Consider the following 15,918-nt stretch of genomic DNA (forward strand, 5'->3'; position numbering starts at 1 on the left):
CTTGGCATATTTTGTAAGGCATAACTGTCATGCTGTTACATGTAACGTTATGTGTGTAAAACGTAATTTATCAGGCCATAAATGTAAAGTCGTATTTGTCTATTCTAGGAGAAAATGAAAAGAGACCTTCTTCATCGCAGCCACTGTCGAGTTATGGTCATTCTGACAGAGGTTAACAAAGACCACTACACATTAAAGTAAAGAAACTTGAGTTGGACACTGAAATTTGTGTAAAAACACCAGCTAGTGTGAAGCTAACGTTAGTTAATGCTAACTTTAGTGCTAGCGATGCTTGATTGCCAGCTTTGTCCAGCTGTCCACCTATTTTCCCTTTATGTGTTAATGACAAAAAAAAAAAAAATGCCACTGCGGGGATAATGTCCCAAAGTATCTATTCAAAAAGGCTAATATCTTTCACATGTCTTATCTGTGCACTGGCGCCATCGGGTTGCCTTGGCGGAGCGGACGCCATGCTGACTGCCGAATGAAAACTGTGGTGCTACATTCAAAGTCGTACGTGGAAGTGGGAGAAGTCATTGTTCCTGCTGAACTGCACAATCTGGCACAGTTTATTGCTCTTATAGTGTAATTGGTACCACGCAGAGGTGGGTAGAGTAGCCAAAAATTGTACTCAAGTAAAAGTACTGTTACTTCAGAATAATATGACTCAAGTAAAAGTAACAAGTAGTCATCCAAATAATTACTTGAGTAAGAGTAAAAAAGTACTTGGTGAAAAAACTACTCAAGTACTGAGTAACTGTTGAGTAACGTCTGATTTATTTTTTAACACAAGCATTCAATCAGATCTACAAAAATACAAAATAATCATCTTTAGGCAAATTATAGTTCATCCAATCAATACAATAAATTAAAATGTATTAATTAATTACAAAATAGCTTAAATTAAAATAATCCAGGTAAGTATTCAAGTACTTAAAAAATAAAATCAATAAAATAATAATAATACATAAAAAAATAAATAAGCACAAGTAACACAAATTTCCAAACTTTTATACTTTTTTTACCAGGCTCTGCAGGCAGAACTAGAACAAGGTAATGGAGCTGCTGTTTGGCACTTTTACTAAGGTAAACATGCTTTCATTATGAGGCCAGAGGCCTGGACTACGAAGATTTGGGGTTAACGAGGTAACTTCAGGTTCAACCCAGGGTTTTCTGTATCACGAAGGTGGATCACTTGTTAACGGGTTCAATCGCCATGGTAACTTATGCTGGACGCCTAACCTGGTCGGAAGCAGGTTGGAGATCAGAGATCAACCGGTGTAAAAGCACCGCCTACTGACCAATCAATACTCGATTGATAACGGCGTCACCGTTCTTATAGAAGATCAGGCGGAGCTCGGTGCGTGGAGAGAGAGAGAGCGAGAGGGGGAGAGAGGGGGAGAGAGGGGTGCGATCATACAAAAAACATTTAGAGACAGACAACCCCGTTAACATTCCCTGATGGATATATTTATGAAATATATAGATTTTAATGGGAGGGAATTACATATCGGCTATTTCTTGGCTTCTTGAGCCATGTGTCGCCAATGCGCACAGCGGTTTGAATAATGTTTTTATATTTTTTTTGTTTGCTCTCATGATCGCTTCCACTGCCAGGGTTGCAACTGCAAATAGGCTAAAGCAACGACAGTTTATGGAAAGGACAAGTGTAATTATGGTCAGATCTTGTGCCTGACTGATGGGGAAGTGATACTGATAAGTGTTGTGATTTACGCATCTACGGCGTCGTCTATTTTTTTTGTCAGCTGTCCTGTTTTAGGAAGCAGCGACTGTATTGTGTTTTGCCTGTAAAACCGTGTCTGTGTTCTTTATATTTATGTAGAATTATAGTTTGCTCTTCTTATGTAAAATATGTGGCTATTGGTCATGTTGTGCAAACATCACCTCTTTTATGTGAACATGCGCATCTCTAGATTGGGAAACCCTGGGTTGATTGAACTAGTTGATAACCACCGTCACGACACAGTTTATGCGGGACCGCGGTTGTTAGGTTAGGTGAAGCCGGGTAACTGAAAGAAATCCAGGTCATGTTGATCTGGATTGGTAGTACAGTCGGTTGATTCTGACATCTTTGTTTTGCTACGACTGTAAAGCTGACCCGTCCGTTCTCTTAATACATCCATGGTCCGGTATACTGTCTATGGTCCGGTCCCGCCGCTGAGATTGAGTACGGTCACGTGACGAGACTGCACAACTACTTTTGATTGGTGAAACACAGTAACGTGGTAGAGCCTTTAGCGGAAGTCTCTCTCTCTGTCAAAATAAAACATTAAAATGAGGCGTACGCGGGGGGATAAAAACAATGACGCGTAGAATACCAAAGAGGTAAAAAGAAAAGTAACAAGCTCATTGTAGCCTAATGTAGCGGAGTAAGAGTACAGTTTCTTCTTCACAAATCTACTCAAGTAAAAGTAAAAAGTATAGTGATTTAAAACTAATCCTAGAAGTATCATTTTTTCAAAAACTTACTCAAGTAAATGTAACGGAGTAAATGTAACTCGTTACTACCCACCTCTGGTACCACGTGTTGTCTAAAACATTTTTTTAAATGGAACTTTGTCACTGGCATCAGTTTGTTAAGTAAAAATCACATGTATATAGTGGATAGAAAGCATTCAGTCATAGTTCTCGCAGTAACACCCTTTAATATATGTCAATGGTAACACCATTTCCTGAAGGCAACATGACAGAGGAGTCTTCTGCCTTCTTTGTTAGGCTGTCACTCATAATTCCACGCCCCTCTGAGTTGAAGCCCCAAGCAAAATCGGGGCCACAAGTCTGAAACTGAAAAAAACTGATCTGAAACTGAAAAAAAGATTTGAAGCCGTAAAAAAAAAATATGCTTTGAATCTGAAAACATGAAATGTGGAACTGAAAACAAATGTAAAAGTGAAAAAATGAAAATGTATAATTTATTCAAAATAATTCCAGAATTTAATCAAAATTTGGGACTGAAATAAAAATTGGGACACTTATTTTTAGTTTGAATACATGGTTTTATTTTTTCAAGTTTTAGACCAAAACTTAAATTTTTTAATTTCAAGCTTTAGTTTTACTATATATATATTTTTTTTCAAATTAACAAAAAAATTTGGCCCTGATTTAGCTCCATACTTCCCTGACATGAAGTTAGTTTGACCCTATCTGCAAAGTAATCATAAATGCATCCTTCTCTGTGTCAGTTTAGGGTCACACTTTATGTCAATGACAAATAATCATGGCAGGACAGCACAGCTGATGCTGAGGTCACTGTCAGTTCCAGTGGACGTGAAGGTGACAAAGCCTGGCTGGCTGCTGGTGATCTGTCTGTTGATCCAGGACTGATATTGGGACACTCTGGTGTAGACTCCTGGGAAATTAGGCTTGGCACAACCATTTCCAAAACTTACGATTCCCCCCAGGATCCAGCGGCTGCCCTGCTTGCTCACCAGCGGACCACCTGAATCCCCCTTTAAGGAAAGAAACATTTAGGAAAGAAATCTTTGCAGGAGATTAAATCTGACACCAACACAGGCGTAAAAATGTTAACCTGACAGGAGTCCTTCCCTCCAGCACGTAACCCGGCGCAGATCATGTTGTTTGTGATTGAGCTCACTCCATAGTCACAGTTACACTCTCTGTTCCCCACGATTGGCACATTCACCTCCATTAGGTTTCCTGGGGTAGGGAGGGAAACTAAAGAGAAACAAATACAGTAAATAAACAGCACATGTGATGTATTATGAGTGTTTGATTACTACATCAGTACGTCTATGAATCTAAAGGATCATACCTTTGCCCATTAAAAGGTACAATCAGGAGTTAAAAGTTAAACAAAGTCAACCCGAAGAACAGGTCCACTACAACTTCAAAACAAAGAACTGAAACCTCAAATTGAAAGGTCATAGACAGGGACAAATAAAAATAATGTTAAAGCTGTTTATGCTGTTAACATCACTTATTGAAGATTTCCATGAAATATGCTGTAAATATTTATGTTCCCAAGAGGATGAATCCTAATTTTTTCAGCCTACCACTGAGTGTTTCCTCTCACCCCCTCTAATTTCTAAATTAATTTGAAAATCTATCTGTGAATTTTTGACCACTAGTAACACTATGTTTTTACAAGTAAATCCCTGTTTTGTTTGTACCATGTACGAGGCAAGGGGCCAGGTGTAGCTACATGCACCAACAAAGACAATGAAGAAGAAGGATTGCAACCGAACATGGATGAAAACAATTTGAAATGTTTTTTTCCAAAATTTTTCTAAATTGATAATTATTTTTCTTTTTGAATTTTTTTTGTTTATGAAGATAACACAGTCAACACTTTGTTAGACCTAAAGGAGACACACGGTGTGATTTGGTGAGAAAATTAACTTTTAAACTCCACAGGTGAACTTTAGTGACCTTTCCTCAAGCACCATCACCCAGGGGCGGATCTAGAAAAATATTTATGGGTTGGCTAGAGGGGGGCAGGAATTTTTGAGGGGTGGCAACATATGGCAGACGTATATATACTGAATTTAATCACAGTTATCACAGTTTGATGATAAATAGTATGTACACTACAAAAGGACACAGGCTGCCATTTACAAACTCATACAGACAAACTTAATCTATGCAATCACTGTCCTGCATTTGAGGTGACCCTACAATGTGATCTCACTTAATAGGAGATAGAAGTGTGATAGAAGTTAAGGGGCATTATCACAGGAAAGGCATTAAGGTAAGACACAGGTGATGAGTGACAGATGTGTGAGAGGGGAAGCAAACAGTGTTTGACTGACTGCAGTCGGACATTGGAGAGTCGCGCTCGTAAATGGTCAAGTTGGCCATAACTTTTAATTCGTTGCTGCCAACTGTTGGGTTGGCAGCAGGGGTGGCAAGGCTTTCTTTTAGGGTGGCATAGGGTGGCAAATGCCGGTAGATCTGTCCCTGCCATCACCAGAACAAGCTCGTTGCAGCAATTTATCTTTTGTATCGTGGGGTGTTTTTAAACTTAATGATATTTCTAAAACTCTGTTTTATTGCTTCATGGTACTCATTTTAGCATTTAAATGTCTGAGTAAACTCAATTGTTCACCATTGTATTGAAATAAATAAATTTAACCTAGCTGCTTTCTGACCCACCTCCAAATGCAATGGCGCCCCAGCCGGTCACCCAGGCGCTAACGCCGCTGAAGAAGGTGCTGCCTGGAGCTGCCAGGCAGACCGGAACAATGAATTTTGTGAAAGTCACTGGTGAGGAGAGCTTCAGGAGGCAGATGTCGTTGTCATTAGTTATGGAGTTATAGATAGGATTTTTAATGACCTTTGATACCATCCGAGACACCCCATTGGGGTTGGGTCCCTGTAGACTCTGGAGACCCAGAGACACGGTCAGTCTGGCTGGGATGCTAAAGAGAAACAAAACAGTGCAAAGAAGTTAAGAGCAGAGCAGTTAAGCAAACACAAAAACCCCCACCAAAGAGAATCTGACCCTTACTGCTTACCTTGAGAAGCAGTGAGCAGCAGTCACCACCCATTCCCTGTTAATGAGGGATCCTCCACAGAAGTGGCTCCCTGATGTTTGCAGGCTGGCTTGCCAGGGCCAGTTAACCACAGTGGCGTTCTGTCCCCCAACAATCCTGGTGTTGAGCGGAGTTATACCGCACACTGCAGAGAGACAGACAATAAGAACACAGTGAGCAATACTCCCCTCTCCCTGGATTACCACTGAGCACTGCTGGGATTATAAACTTTAACTGTTGGTTGAGGATTATGATCCTGGGATGCTCTCAGGTGTTTCTAATCCAACAGTCCTAAGTAACAGAGGAGAAACTATTCTTATTTCAATTGAAGTCTACACATTTCATTGCTTTTACTGGGTTTGATAGCAAATACTAACAACCATGAAGATATAAACAAAACAACTATATCCAACATGTTGACAGCCATGTGAAAGTAAAGAAGTGTGCATAAAACTGACTCACCATCTGAGGGAGACTCTGAAAAATAGGGAACAAACACAAAATAACATTTAAAATATATTTATATTTACTGACACCTAATGTGATCATTCGTAACCATAGAAATAAAAAATTATAACCAAAGTCATTCAAACTAATATTTTTTCTTTGTCGTGAAGATGTATTTCATTTACTTTTGTTACTGTGATTATTCAAGATAGAAGAGATAACTGCTGATACTTTAACAGAGGCAAACTTTTATTTTATTTTTTTTATAAATGTGAACTATGTGGAAATTATTAAAAACTGTCAGAGTACTTAAAGGGGCACTCACCCATTCAATATTGCTTCTGTGACGGCCCTATGCACCGCCAGCATTTAAAGTGGGGTAATGGGTTTGGTTTCTACAAATAACCACCAACACATTTTCTTTAGATATGTTTATTCTTTTCACAAATTATGCTAACGTTTCCAATCTGAGTGCATGCATTTTGGTTAATAACAGTAATCATTTGATTAGAACTGTTAGTGATTTATACCGGTCTTTGGTTTCTTCACATGCTGCTGCTGAGCCATCTGCCAAAGGGAGAGCTGGAGTTTGAAACTGTCCTTTATACTCTACCCCAGGAAGTGGAAGGAACCAACTCTTGGCAGTGGGCAGGGGGACTCTGAACTACAAAAATACTTAACAACACAGCAGCATGTGGATAATTTGTTTGGGTGGGATTAATATTGGGTTTTGGTAGTGTTTATTGCTTATGGTTGGTTGTGGAGTTTAATTTGGGTCTTGGTAATTGTAGTAAGTTAAATTTTCTTCCCTTTGTGTTTGGGGTAGGCTAGTCTTGGGGTATATATACCCCTCTCTCAAGTCTCTCTGGAGGTTGGTTTTGTTATATTAAAAGGTACCTGATAGTATTGTTATGTTGACCTCAGTTTTGTTAAAGACCCACTTCTAAGTATTTAGGGCCCAAGCGCCGACAGCGGCGAAGGCCCTATTGAAACTGAAGGAATTATTATTACACCAAAGTAATTGCCTTTTTGAGGGGCTTAACATATTCAAAAACATTTTTATTGGTAAAGGTTTGGCCCGCCCCCTATACTTTGGCCACGCCCCCTTTCACAGCCGAGGTATCATTGAACTCAGCGGGGAGTTCCCTTTTCATTGGTGACGATTTGCGGCGTCTGACTAACGTGCAAATGCACGTCGCAGGGAGCGGCGTCCGCCAGTAACCCTGATGCGCACAGAGGCGCGAGGGCCCATCCATCGCTGCTCGCAGCTTTAATTAGGGCCCGAGCGCCGACAGCGGCAAAGGCCCTATAGAAAGTGAAGGAATTATTGTTTCTATTCTATTATTTCTTTCTTTCTTTCTTTATATTCTTTTTCCCGGAAAATGAATTGCCTTCTTGAGGGGCTTAACATATTCAAAAACCAAATTTGGCGGTCGCATCAAGTCTGGTGAAAATTTACGTATTTTAAGGGTTTTGGGAATAGCCGCCCAAAAATGGCTCGCCAGCGCCCCCTAGAAAGTAAAAAATTGAGCCCCTGCAGTGCGTTTAACGTAGACTCACGAAACTTGGTCTTCTAAGTTCCTTTGTCCCGCGTGTTGCAGTTCCTTTGTCCCGCGTGTTGCAGTTCCTTTGTCGGCGTGTCCCGTGTGTGACGGTTCCTTTCCCCGTACTTTTTTTTTCCTAACCCCAACTGTCTTGTTATTGTGGTTTTTCATTTCCCCGTTGTTGTGTGCCCCTGCGTGGGTCGCGAGTGTCGGCCCGTCCCGTTGTTTTAGCCGGCGTGTGGCGCCTCATTTCCCCGATCGCGAGTGGCAGCCCGTCCCGTTGTTTTGGCCGCCGTGTGGCGCCTCATTTCCCTGTTGTTGCGTCCCCCAGAGCAGCAGGTTCGAAAAGCGTGACCTGTACACGTTCAAAAGTCGTTGCATATACACAAAAAAAACGGGATTTACGTAACCTGTCCACGACTTAATAGATTACAATAACGTGACTATATAACGACCTGGCGTGAGACTGGGTTGGAATATTCTTAAAAACTTTCTATGTGACTTTCTGAAAAGCATTTTGTACGTACGTGTGCATGTTACGTTCTTCTCCTCCCATTCCCCATCATTGCATAGAATCGTGTCTTCTCCCTCCATATCATAGCCATAATGGCACTGATAAGTCACTCGAGAGTCAGACGAGTATTCCTTCTGATAAGATGTCTGAACAACTGCATTGTCAACTTTAGGTGGGGGTTTGCAGAGCTTGGCAGTTGCTGCAAGAGTTGAAAGCATGATCAGTGTTGGTTTACACCCTGTCATCTTTTTATAAATGCTTACATCTGATAAAGTAAGATGATGAAAGAAGAAAATGACTCACGTTTACAAATATCTTTGGGTGACATTTCATTTGGAATCCATTTTCCCCCGCGACAACTTAAGTAGTTAACCTTAGAGCTGTATCCTGTGTTACAAGTAATCACAGCGACTTGCCCTTGGCTTTGCCTTCGTGGAGGTTCCACTTTCCCATTTGGAATCACAGGAGTTTCTCCACACTCTGTGTTCTCTAGAGTGGATATAATTACAAACAATTAGGTCTATCTGTATATTGTTGCTAATAACAAATGTGATATCAGCAATAAATAAACAATAACAAAAAATTAAGGAAGTCCCTTTATGAATAAACAAAATTTTAACAACTAACACGTATTTTGTTCACTTAGCCTATAAAAACTAAAATATGCCGTGGCTGAGATCATATCAGATTTTGCTTCCTATGAGGTATAGGGCTAGATGCGTTCACTGCCAGTGTGTAGCATAGGAGTGGGTGGTTTTGACCTCTCTTTCAGATAATACTCATTGTTTATATGCCTAGGAAATCTTTATTGATTCCAAACCCTTAATTCATTTTCTAACTTAAAATGATCCACAGCTTAAGGTTGATTTTTCGGTTTACTTCATGCTCGTTAGAACTTGACCCATAGGGTGATAAAGATAAATTACCGATGCATTGTTGAAGTCCATTGTCATTACATTTGGCCTCAGCCCACCAGCCTTTGTTGGTGAAAAGCTTAAAACCTTCATTGCAAAAAAACACAGGACTTTCACCCCGGAGACCGGGGATCGCGCCCCACGTGTGGCAGTTCCTTTGTCGGCGTGTCCCGTGTGTGACGGTTCCTTTCCCCGTTCTTTTTTTTTCCTAACCCCAACCGTCTTGTTATTGTGGCGTTTCATTTCCCCGTTGTGGTGTTTAATTTCCCCGTTGTTGTGTGCCCCTGCGTGGGTCGCGAGTGGCGGCCCGTCCCGTTGTTTTAGCCGCCGTGTGGCGCCTCATTTCCCTGTTGTTGCGTCCCCCAGAGCAGCAGGTTCGAAAAGCGTGACCTGTACACGTTCAAAAGTCGTTGCATATACACAAAAAAAACGGGATTTACGTAACCTGTCCACGACTTAATAGATTACAATAACGTGACTATATAACGACCTGGCGTGAGACTGGGTTGGATTCTCTTTTCCCAGTGTGGCCCCTAGTGAAAATGAGTTTGACACCCCTGGTTTAGGGTATGGCTCCAATGACATTTATTGTACGTCTTGACATGCTACATATGTGTACCAAGTTTTGTTAGTCTACGTTAAACGCACTGCAGGGACTACATTTCTTTTAACTTTGTAATTTATTTGTCATATAAAAAGGTTGGTCTCCAAGAGAAAGAGAAGCCTTTATTGATCCCCAGAGGAGACATTCAGTTGTTGCAGCAGCACAAAGACAGAAATAAATACAGATAAATAGGGATAGTAAAATAAATAAGGAGTTATATACAAGTAGAATAAGAATAGAAGTAAAAATAGAATTTTATTTTTATTTAATTTTTCACCCTATACATTCATAATGACATTCAGAATCTTGAAAAGTCACCAGGCTACACAACACATCTTTAAAACTGGAATATTCTTAAAAACTTTCTATGTGACTTTCTGAAAAGCATTTTGTACGTACGTGTGCATCTTATGTTCTTCTCCTCCCATTCCCCATCATTGCATAGAATCGTGTCTTCTCCCTCCATATCATAGCCATAACGGCACTGATAAGTCACTCGAGAGTCAGACAAGTATTCCTTCTGATAAGATGTCTTAACAACTGCATTTTCAACTTTAGGTGGGGGTTTGCAGAGCTTGGCAGTTGCTGCAAGAGTTGAAAGCATGTACAGTGTTGGTTTACACCCTGTCATCTTTTTATAAATGCTTACATCTGATAAAGTAAGATGATGAAAGAAGAAAATGACTCACGTTTACAAATATCTTTGGGTGACATTTCATTTGGAATCCATTTTCCCCCGCAACAAATTAAGTAGTTAAGCTTAGGGCTGTATCCTGTGTTACAAGTAATCACAGCGACTTGCCCTGGGCTTTGCCTTCGTGGAGGTTCCACTTTCCCATTTGGAATCACAGGAGTTTCTCCACACTCTGTGTTCTCTAGAGTGGATATAATTACAAACAATTAGGTCTATCTGTATATTGTTGCTAACAACAAATGTGATATCAGCAATAAATAAACAATAACAAAAAATTAAGGAAGTCCCTTTTAGGGCTGGGCGATAAAACGAGAACGATATGTCTCGCGATAGACACGTAATCAATATCAATAGAAAATGCGGCCGATAAAATGTTCGATAACTTGTTTTTCTTCATCAGAAGAAACCAGAGATTGTGAAGCAAGTTTGGTTGCATGAACAAAGGCACTCGCTCTCTGGTAACCTAGCAACGTAGGGAGTGACACTCTAACAGCCAATCATGTAACCGTATCAAGTTTGATTGCGCCACATCACTGTCTCGTGTTCTTCAATAACAGAACCGGCGTGGAGTGATAAGTGGAAAGTGAGTGCCGCAGCGAGCGAGGAAATTGTTGATAAAACAAAAGTCAGTATGGCAGTTTTTGGGGATTTTATAAGTCTGACCGTAGACAGACCAATGTCGTCAGACCGTCGTCCCCACAAACACTGGTACTACCACAAACTAGTTTTACCACCTTAGCCGCGCTCACACTTTGGAGCACAGCCGTATTCGCCAGCAACGTCCAACAACATCTGCAGCTGCTACACCGCACAAGCAGCAGACCACCATGGAGAGGTACTCTGCATCAGCGCCTTACTAAACACTACAAAGAAATAACGGAGGCAGACATGTCTGTTCAGAAGCCAGGTTACCAACCTAGCACTAAACCTGCAGAAAATAGTTTCTCAGGTTTCTTATATTTAACATTTTGAACTATTTCAGGGCTTGACATTAACTTTTTGAGGCACTTGTCCTTCGGACAAGTACATTTACGTTTCACTTGTCCATGAACAAAAGTCACTTGTCCGGGTAAAGATGAATCATTTTATAATTTTTTTTATGTTTTGCTAATGCAGAATTTGAAGAAACCATTGAAAGCATACAAACACTATAAACATTAATACAATTCAGTTTAAACAGTAGAAACAAATGTGTCCCAAGAATAGATTTCCCCTTCAACAAGAAAAAAGGATCTCCAGACTCATAATACAAAGTTATACTTTGCACGCCGGTGTGCAGAAGTTAATATATTGAGATTCTAAGTGAATATTTTAAAGTTTCTCATTACTTTCAGATTCCTAGTCAATATTCTAAGTTACTATGTCAATTGAGATATTTTGAGATATTGAGTCAATATATTGAGATTGTAAGTCAATATTTTGAATGTTCTCATTTTTGCTTTGAGATTCTTTGTCAATATTCTGAGTTACTAAATCAATATATTCAGATACTGAACCAATATGTTGAGTTACTAAGTCAATATTACAATACTAAGCCAATATATTGAGATTAAGTCAATATTTTAGTTTCTCATTACTTTGATATTCTTTGTTTATATTCTGAGATACTGAGTCAATATATTGAGATACTAATTCAATATTTTGATCAGAGGTAGTGGTGACTTGAACTTATACTATATCTAAAATAATTTTGTAGACATAACAATGGATTTTGCCACTAAATGTTGGTGTCAACGTGTTTTTTTTTTTTTTCTTTCTACAATTTCACTTACCAAGGGATCCTTTAAAAAGGTGTAGCTACTTTACAGTTGATTATTACCTGATATTTAATCCGCTACAAACGAGTAGCGGAGCAGCTAGTAACGTTACAAGGCTGAGAGCCAGCCGTCAAGTCAAATTAACTTCATGCTTCATCCGCACAAAGCACACTTCTATCGCCACGAGTGACAGCTTTCTGTGAACGATGTGGGGACGGGGTAACGTTAAAGCGTAGTTAGCATGCTAACTGGTTCCGCGGTGCTTTCATGCTGTATCTCTTACAGAGAAGGAGCTGAACAGGCTCTCCCACTGCTGCTGGGTCTAACGTTAGTTAATGTATTTGTTTCAAATCGGTAAAGTAAAATCTGTAACATAAACGGAATGAGTGGCACATAATAACGTATATAATGCTTCATCCACACAAAGCACATTGCTATCGCCACGAGTGACTTCTGTTTTCAGCTTGTTTTCTGTGAACGATGTGGCGAGGAGGTAACGTTAAGGTGGAGTTAGCAAACTAACACCGGCTAGCTCGCTGTGCTTTCATGCTGCTTCGCTTTCGGAGAATGCGCTGAACAGCGGGCTGGGTCAAACGTTAGCGGCCCGCCGAGCCGCTGCCCGGGATTGTGGGGTAAAATATGTATTTGTTTCAATTCTGTAACATTGACGAAATATGTGGAATTTTGTTTTGTTTGAGTTTTAACTTGTCCAGTGGGGCAAGTAAATTTCTCTTCCACTTGTCCTACAAAAAATCCACTTGTCCCGGACAAGCGGACAAGCCTTAATGTCGAGCCCTGTATTTTATTACACTTTATGAAGCATTTCTTACTCATTCTTTAAGTTTGCACCTTAATGTTAAGAGATAATTGTTAAGTGTTCATTGTGATTTTAGACCTATGTTTACATTTTTATTATTTGAGTGTTTTCCATGGTTGTGTTGACATTCCTGCTTTATAACTGAAGGGATTATAATCAGAGGAAGGTTAAGTTTAAAATAAAAATGTTTAAATTTAATATATATTTTTCTCCTGGTCCTTATTTTAAATAGGTCATAAAAAATATCAATAATTATCGATATCGACCGATATGAAACACTTATATCGCGATACAGTTTTCAGCTATATCGCCCAGCCCTAGTCCCTTTATGAATAAACAAAATTTTAACAACTAACACGTATTTTGTTCACTTAGCCTATAAAAACTAAAATATGCCGTGGCTGAGATCATATCAGATTTTGCTTCCTATGAGGTATAGGGCTAGATGCGTTCACTGCCAGTGTGTAGCGTAGGAGTGGGTTGGTTTGACCTCTCTTTCAGATAATACTCATTGTTTAAATTCCTAGGAAATCTTTATTGACTCCAAACCCTTAATTCATTTTCTACCTTAAAATGATGTACAGCTTAAGGTTGATTCGTCGGCTTACTTCATGCTCGTTAGAACTTGACCCATAGGGTGATAAAGATAAATTACCGATGCATTGTTGAAGTCCATTGTCATTACATTTGGCCTCAGCCCACCAGCCTTTGTTGGTGAAAAGCTTAAAACCTTTATTGCAGGTGTAGTATATTGTCTTGTTGTATGGGCCAACTGCAAATCCATTTGGAACTTCAGGCTTTGGACATACATCTATAAAATAACAAGGAAAGGAGTTATATTTAGATAGCATCAATGGATAAATAGTAAATGTTAGCATGCTAACAGGCTAAACTAAGACACTTAACATTATACATGCAAAACAGCAGCCTGTTAGCATTGTCATTCTGAGTATGTCAGCATGCTGACATTAACATTTAGCTCAAAGTACTGTTGACATCTTTAATCAAAAACTAATTCAATTTAAATTTCACATTACTATAGAATTGTTTTGTTTTAACCATTTATCTCCGCCAAGAAGGTTCTGTTTTCAGTTTAGTTTGTTTGTCTATTTTTCAGAAGGTAAAAGCAAAAATTATTAATTATTAATAATAAATGATTGAAAGGTCTAGCACGGGGCAAAGAAGAACACATTACATTTTGGAGCAAATCCAAATCACTTGCTGGATACACACATTTTTTTTTCACGTAAAGAGGGCATGGCCTTGGCGGAGGCCTGCACTCTCTGTATGTCCTTCTTGTCTCTGCTATTAAAACTAGGGCTGTCAAAATTAACGCGTTAATGTTTGTGTTAATTTTTTAATATTTAACTCGTTAAAAAAAATTAACGAAATTTATGCAGCTGTGTTTGTTTACTTCATGTGGCGGCTGAGAAACGTAATACGTCTCCATAACAGCAGGCGGCGCTACTCTATATTGTTGCCCATGTAATGAAAACCGGCAGCTGATTGGACGAACGCGTCACATGGGTTTGTTTTCTCCGGATATTGAGAGCCAGACTGTCATGGCGGCCGTTCAGAATACGATCTCATATTGTACTAAAATAGTTCACTGAAACATGTTTCTGAAAACATTTTAAGTGAGAAATAGGCCGTGCAGTTGCTGAATCTGTCTTCATTTCAGCTCAACAAAGGTCAGTTTAGAAGATTTTCGTCAGATTTTGAGAGAAACCTCACTCCGCTCGCCATTTCCGGGTGAGTCCCGCCTGCCCTGCCGGCGACTGAACTCTCGGCTCATTGGAGATAAACTGCGCCTCGCCTGTAAAGTAGACGAGAGCAGGCGACAGCAGACGGGGACGGTGACAAAAATCTGCTCTCAAGTCAGACAGTTGCTAGCCGTTTCCAGCAGCCTTCAGCAGGACTAAGCCAAATATTATACAGATATTAAACATTCTGAACTTAGCAGAACCTTTCCTTGTTTGTTTTTTTCTTCATATTTGCAATGATTTAGCATTTAAATATCCATTATTATAAGCTTCAGTCTCAATTTAAAAAGCGATTAATCGCGATTAACTACAGCAAATTGTGCGATTAATTAGTTAATTTTTTTTAATCGATTGACAGCCCTAATTAAAACACAAACTCACACTGTAATTATCCTTAAAACTGTATTTGTTGTAGTTGTATGTCACCTTTACAGTTCTTAATCCCAGTCCAACCACTTTGCTGACAGGTGAAATAGTTAGAAACAAAACATTTGTCATATAAAAAGGCTGGTCTCCAAGAGGAAGAGAAGCCTTTATTGATCCCCAGAGGAGACATTCAGTTGTTGCAGCAGCACAAAGAATAATTGTATAAATTTATCTGTATAAATAAATGCAGATAAATAGGGATAGTAAAATAAATAAGGAGTTATATACAAGTAGAATACGAATAGAAGTAAAAATAGAAACTATACAAGATTAATTAAAACAAAGTCACAAAGTAAGGTACCTCCTCTTGTCTCATCTCAGATCTTGTAGTGTAATGGAATGTCTGTGATGTAACATGTAGTACTACGCAACATGATACACTCTTGGCATGGAGGTATAAAACATTAACTTATAATGCATAATTTCCACGACTTACCATATTTTATAAACCTTGTTATAAGTTGTCATGCATGATTTAAACATTTTTAAAGATTTTTACAAAGCCTTATGAAAGAATTGTCTTATAAATGTGCTTATGATGCATTACAGACATGGCGTTCATAGCAACTGGTAACATAGATTTTGCATAAATGTATGCATGTAATGTATGCATGCGTGTTGTTTTCTAACTACAATAAAACAACAGAGAAAATGGTCCTGAAATCTGACAGGCTTACCATTCTGTTGTAAAGATGACTCACTGTTCAGTAACAGGATAAAAAGCCAAAGAAGGTGAAAGAGTCTCATTGTGAAGATCCAGGAATCGCTGTATTTAGGAACTCCACTCTTTGAGGCTGAGGTAATGTTTTTCCTCTTATTCAGATTGAAGTCTGTCTGTGCAGTAGAAATGCAGACATTTACAGTGAAACAGTCTCACACCCCCACACACACACACACACACACACACACACACACACACACACAC

General features: G+C 39.3%; 1 protein-coding gene across 3 annotated transcripts in view; it reads right to left on the minus strand.

Annotated features, from left to right (window-relative positions):
* Nucleotides 1-3,094: 3,094 nt before the first annotated feature.
* The window catches only part of LOC114561036 (complement factor H), a 232,826-nt gene continuing 220,002 nt past the window's right edge, over nt 3,095-15,918 (minus strand). For 2 of the 3 annotated variants that reach the window (XM_028586691.1, XM_028586690.1), the window contains 8 exons: nt 9,936-10,121; nt 8,322-8,507; nt 8,032-8,217; nt 5,976-5,990; nt 5,496-5,658; nt 5,134-5,399; nt 3,551-3,696; nt 3,095-3,470 (listed from right to left, as the gene is read on the minus strand). In XM_028586691.1, the coding sequence (XP_028442492.1) occupies nt 3,237-3,470; nt 3,551-3,696; nt 5,134-5,399; nt 5,496-5,658; nt 5,976-5,990; nt 8,032-8,217; nt 8,322-8,507; nt 9,936-10,121 (1,382 nt within the window). In that variant the 3' untranslated portion in view covers nt 3,095-3,236. The remainder of the gene's footprint in view (nt 3,471-3,550; nt 3,697-5,133; nt 5,400-5,495; nt 5,659-5,975; nt 5,991-8,031; nt 8,218-8,321; nt 8,508-9,935; nt 10,122-15,918) is intronic. The other variant, XM_028586692.1, reaches the window with a different exon arrangement.

This window comes from Perca flavescens, chromosome 9 (genome assembly GCF_004354835.1).
Source record: "Perca flavescens isolate YP-PL-M2 chromosome 9, PFLA_1.0, whole genome shotgun sequence".
NCBI classification, from domain to species: domain Eukaryota; kingdom Metazoa; phylum Chordata; class Actinopteri; order Perciformes; family Percidae; genus Perca; species Perca flavescens.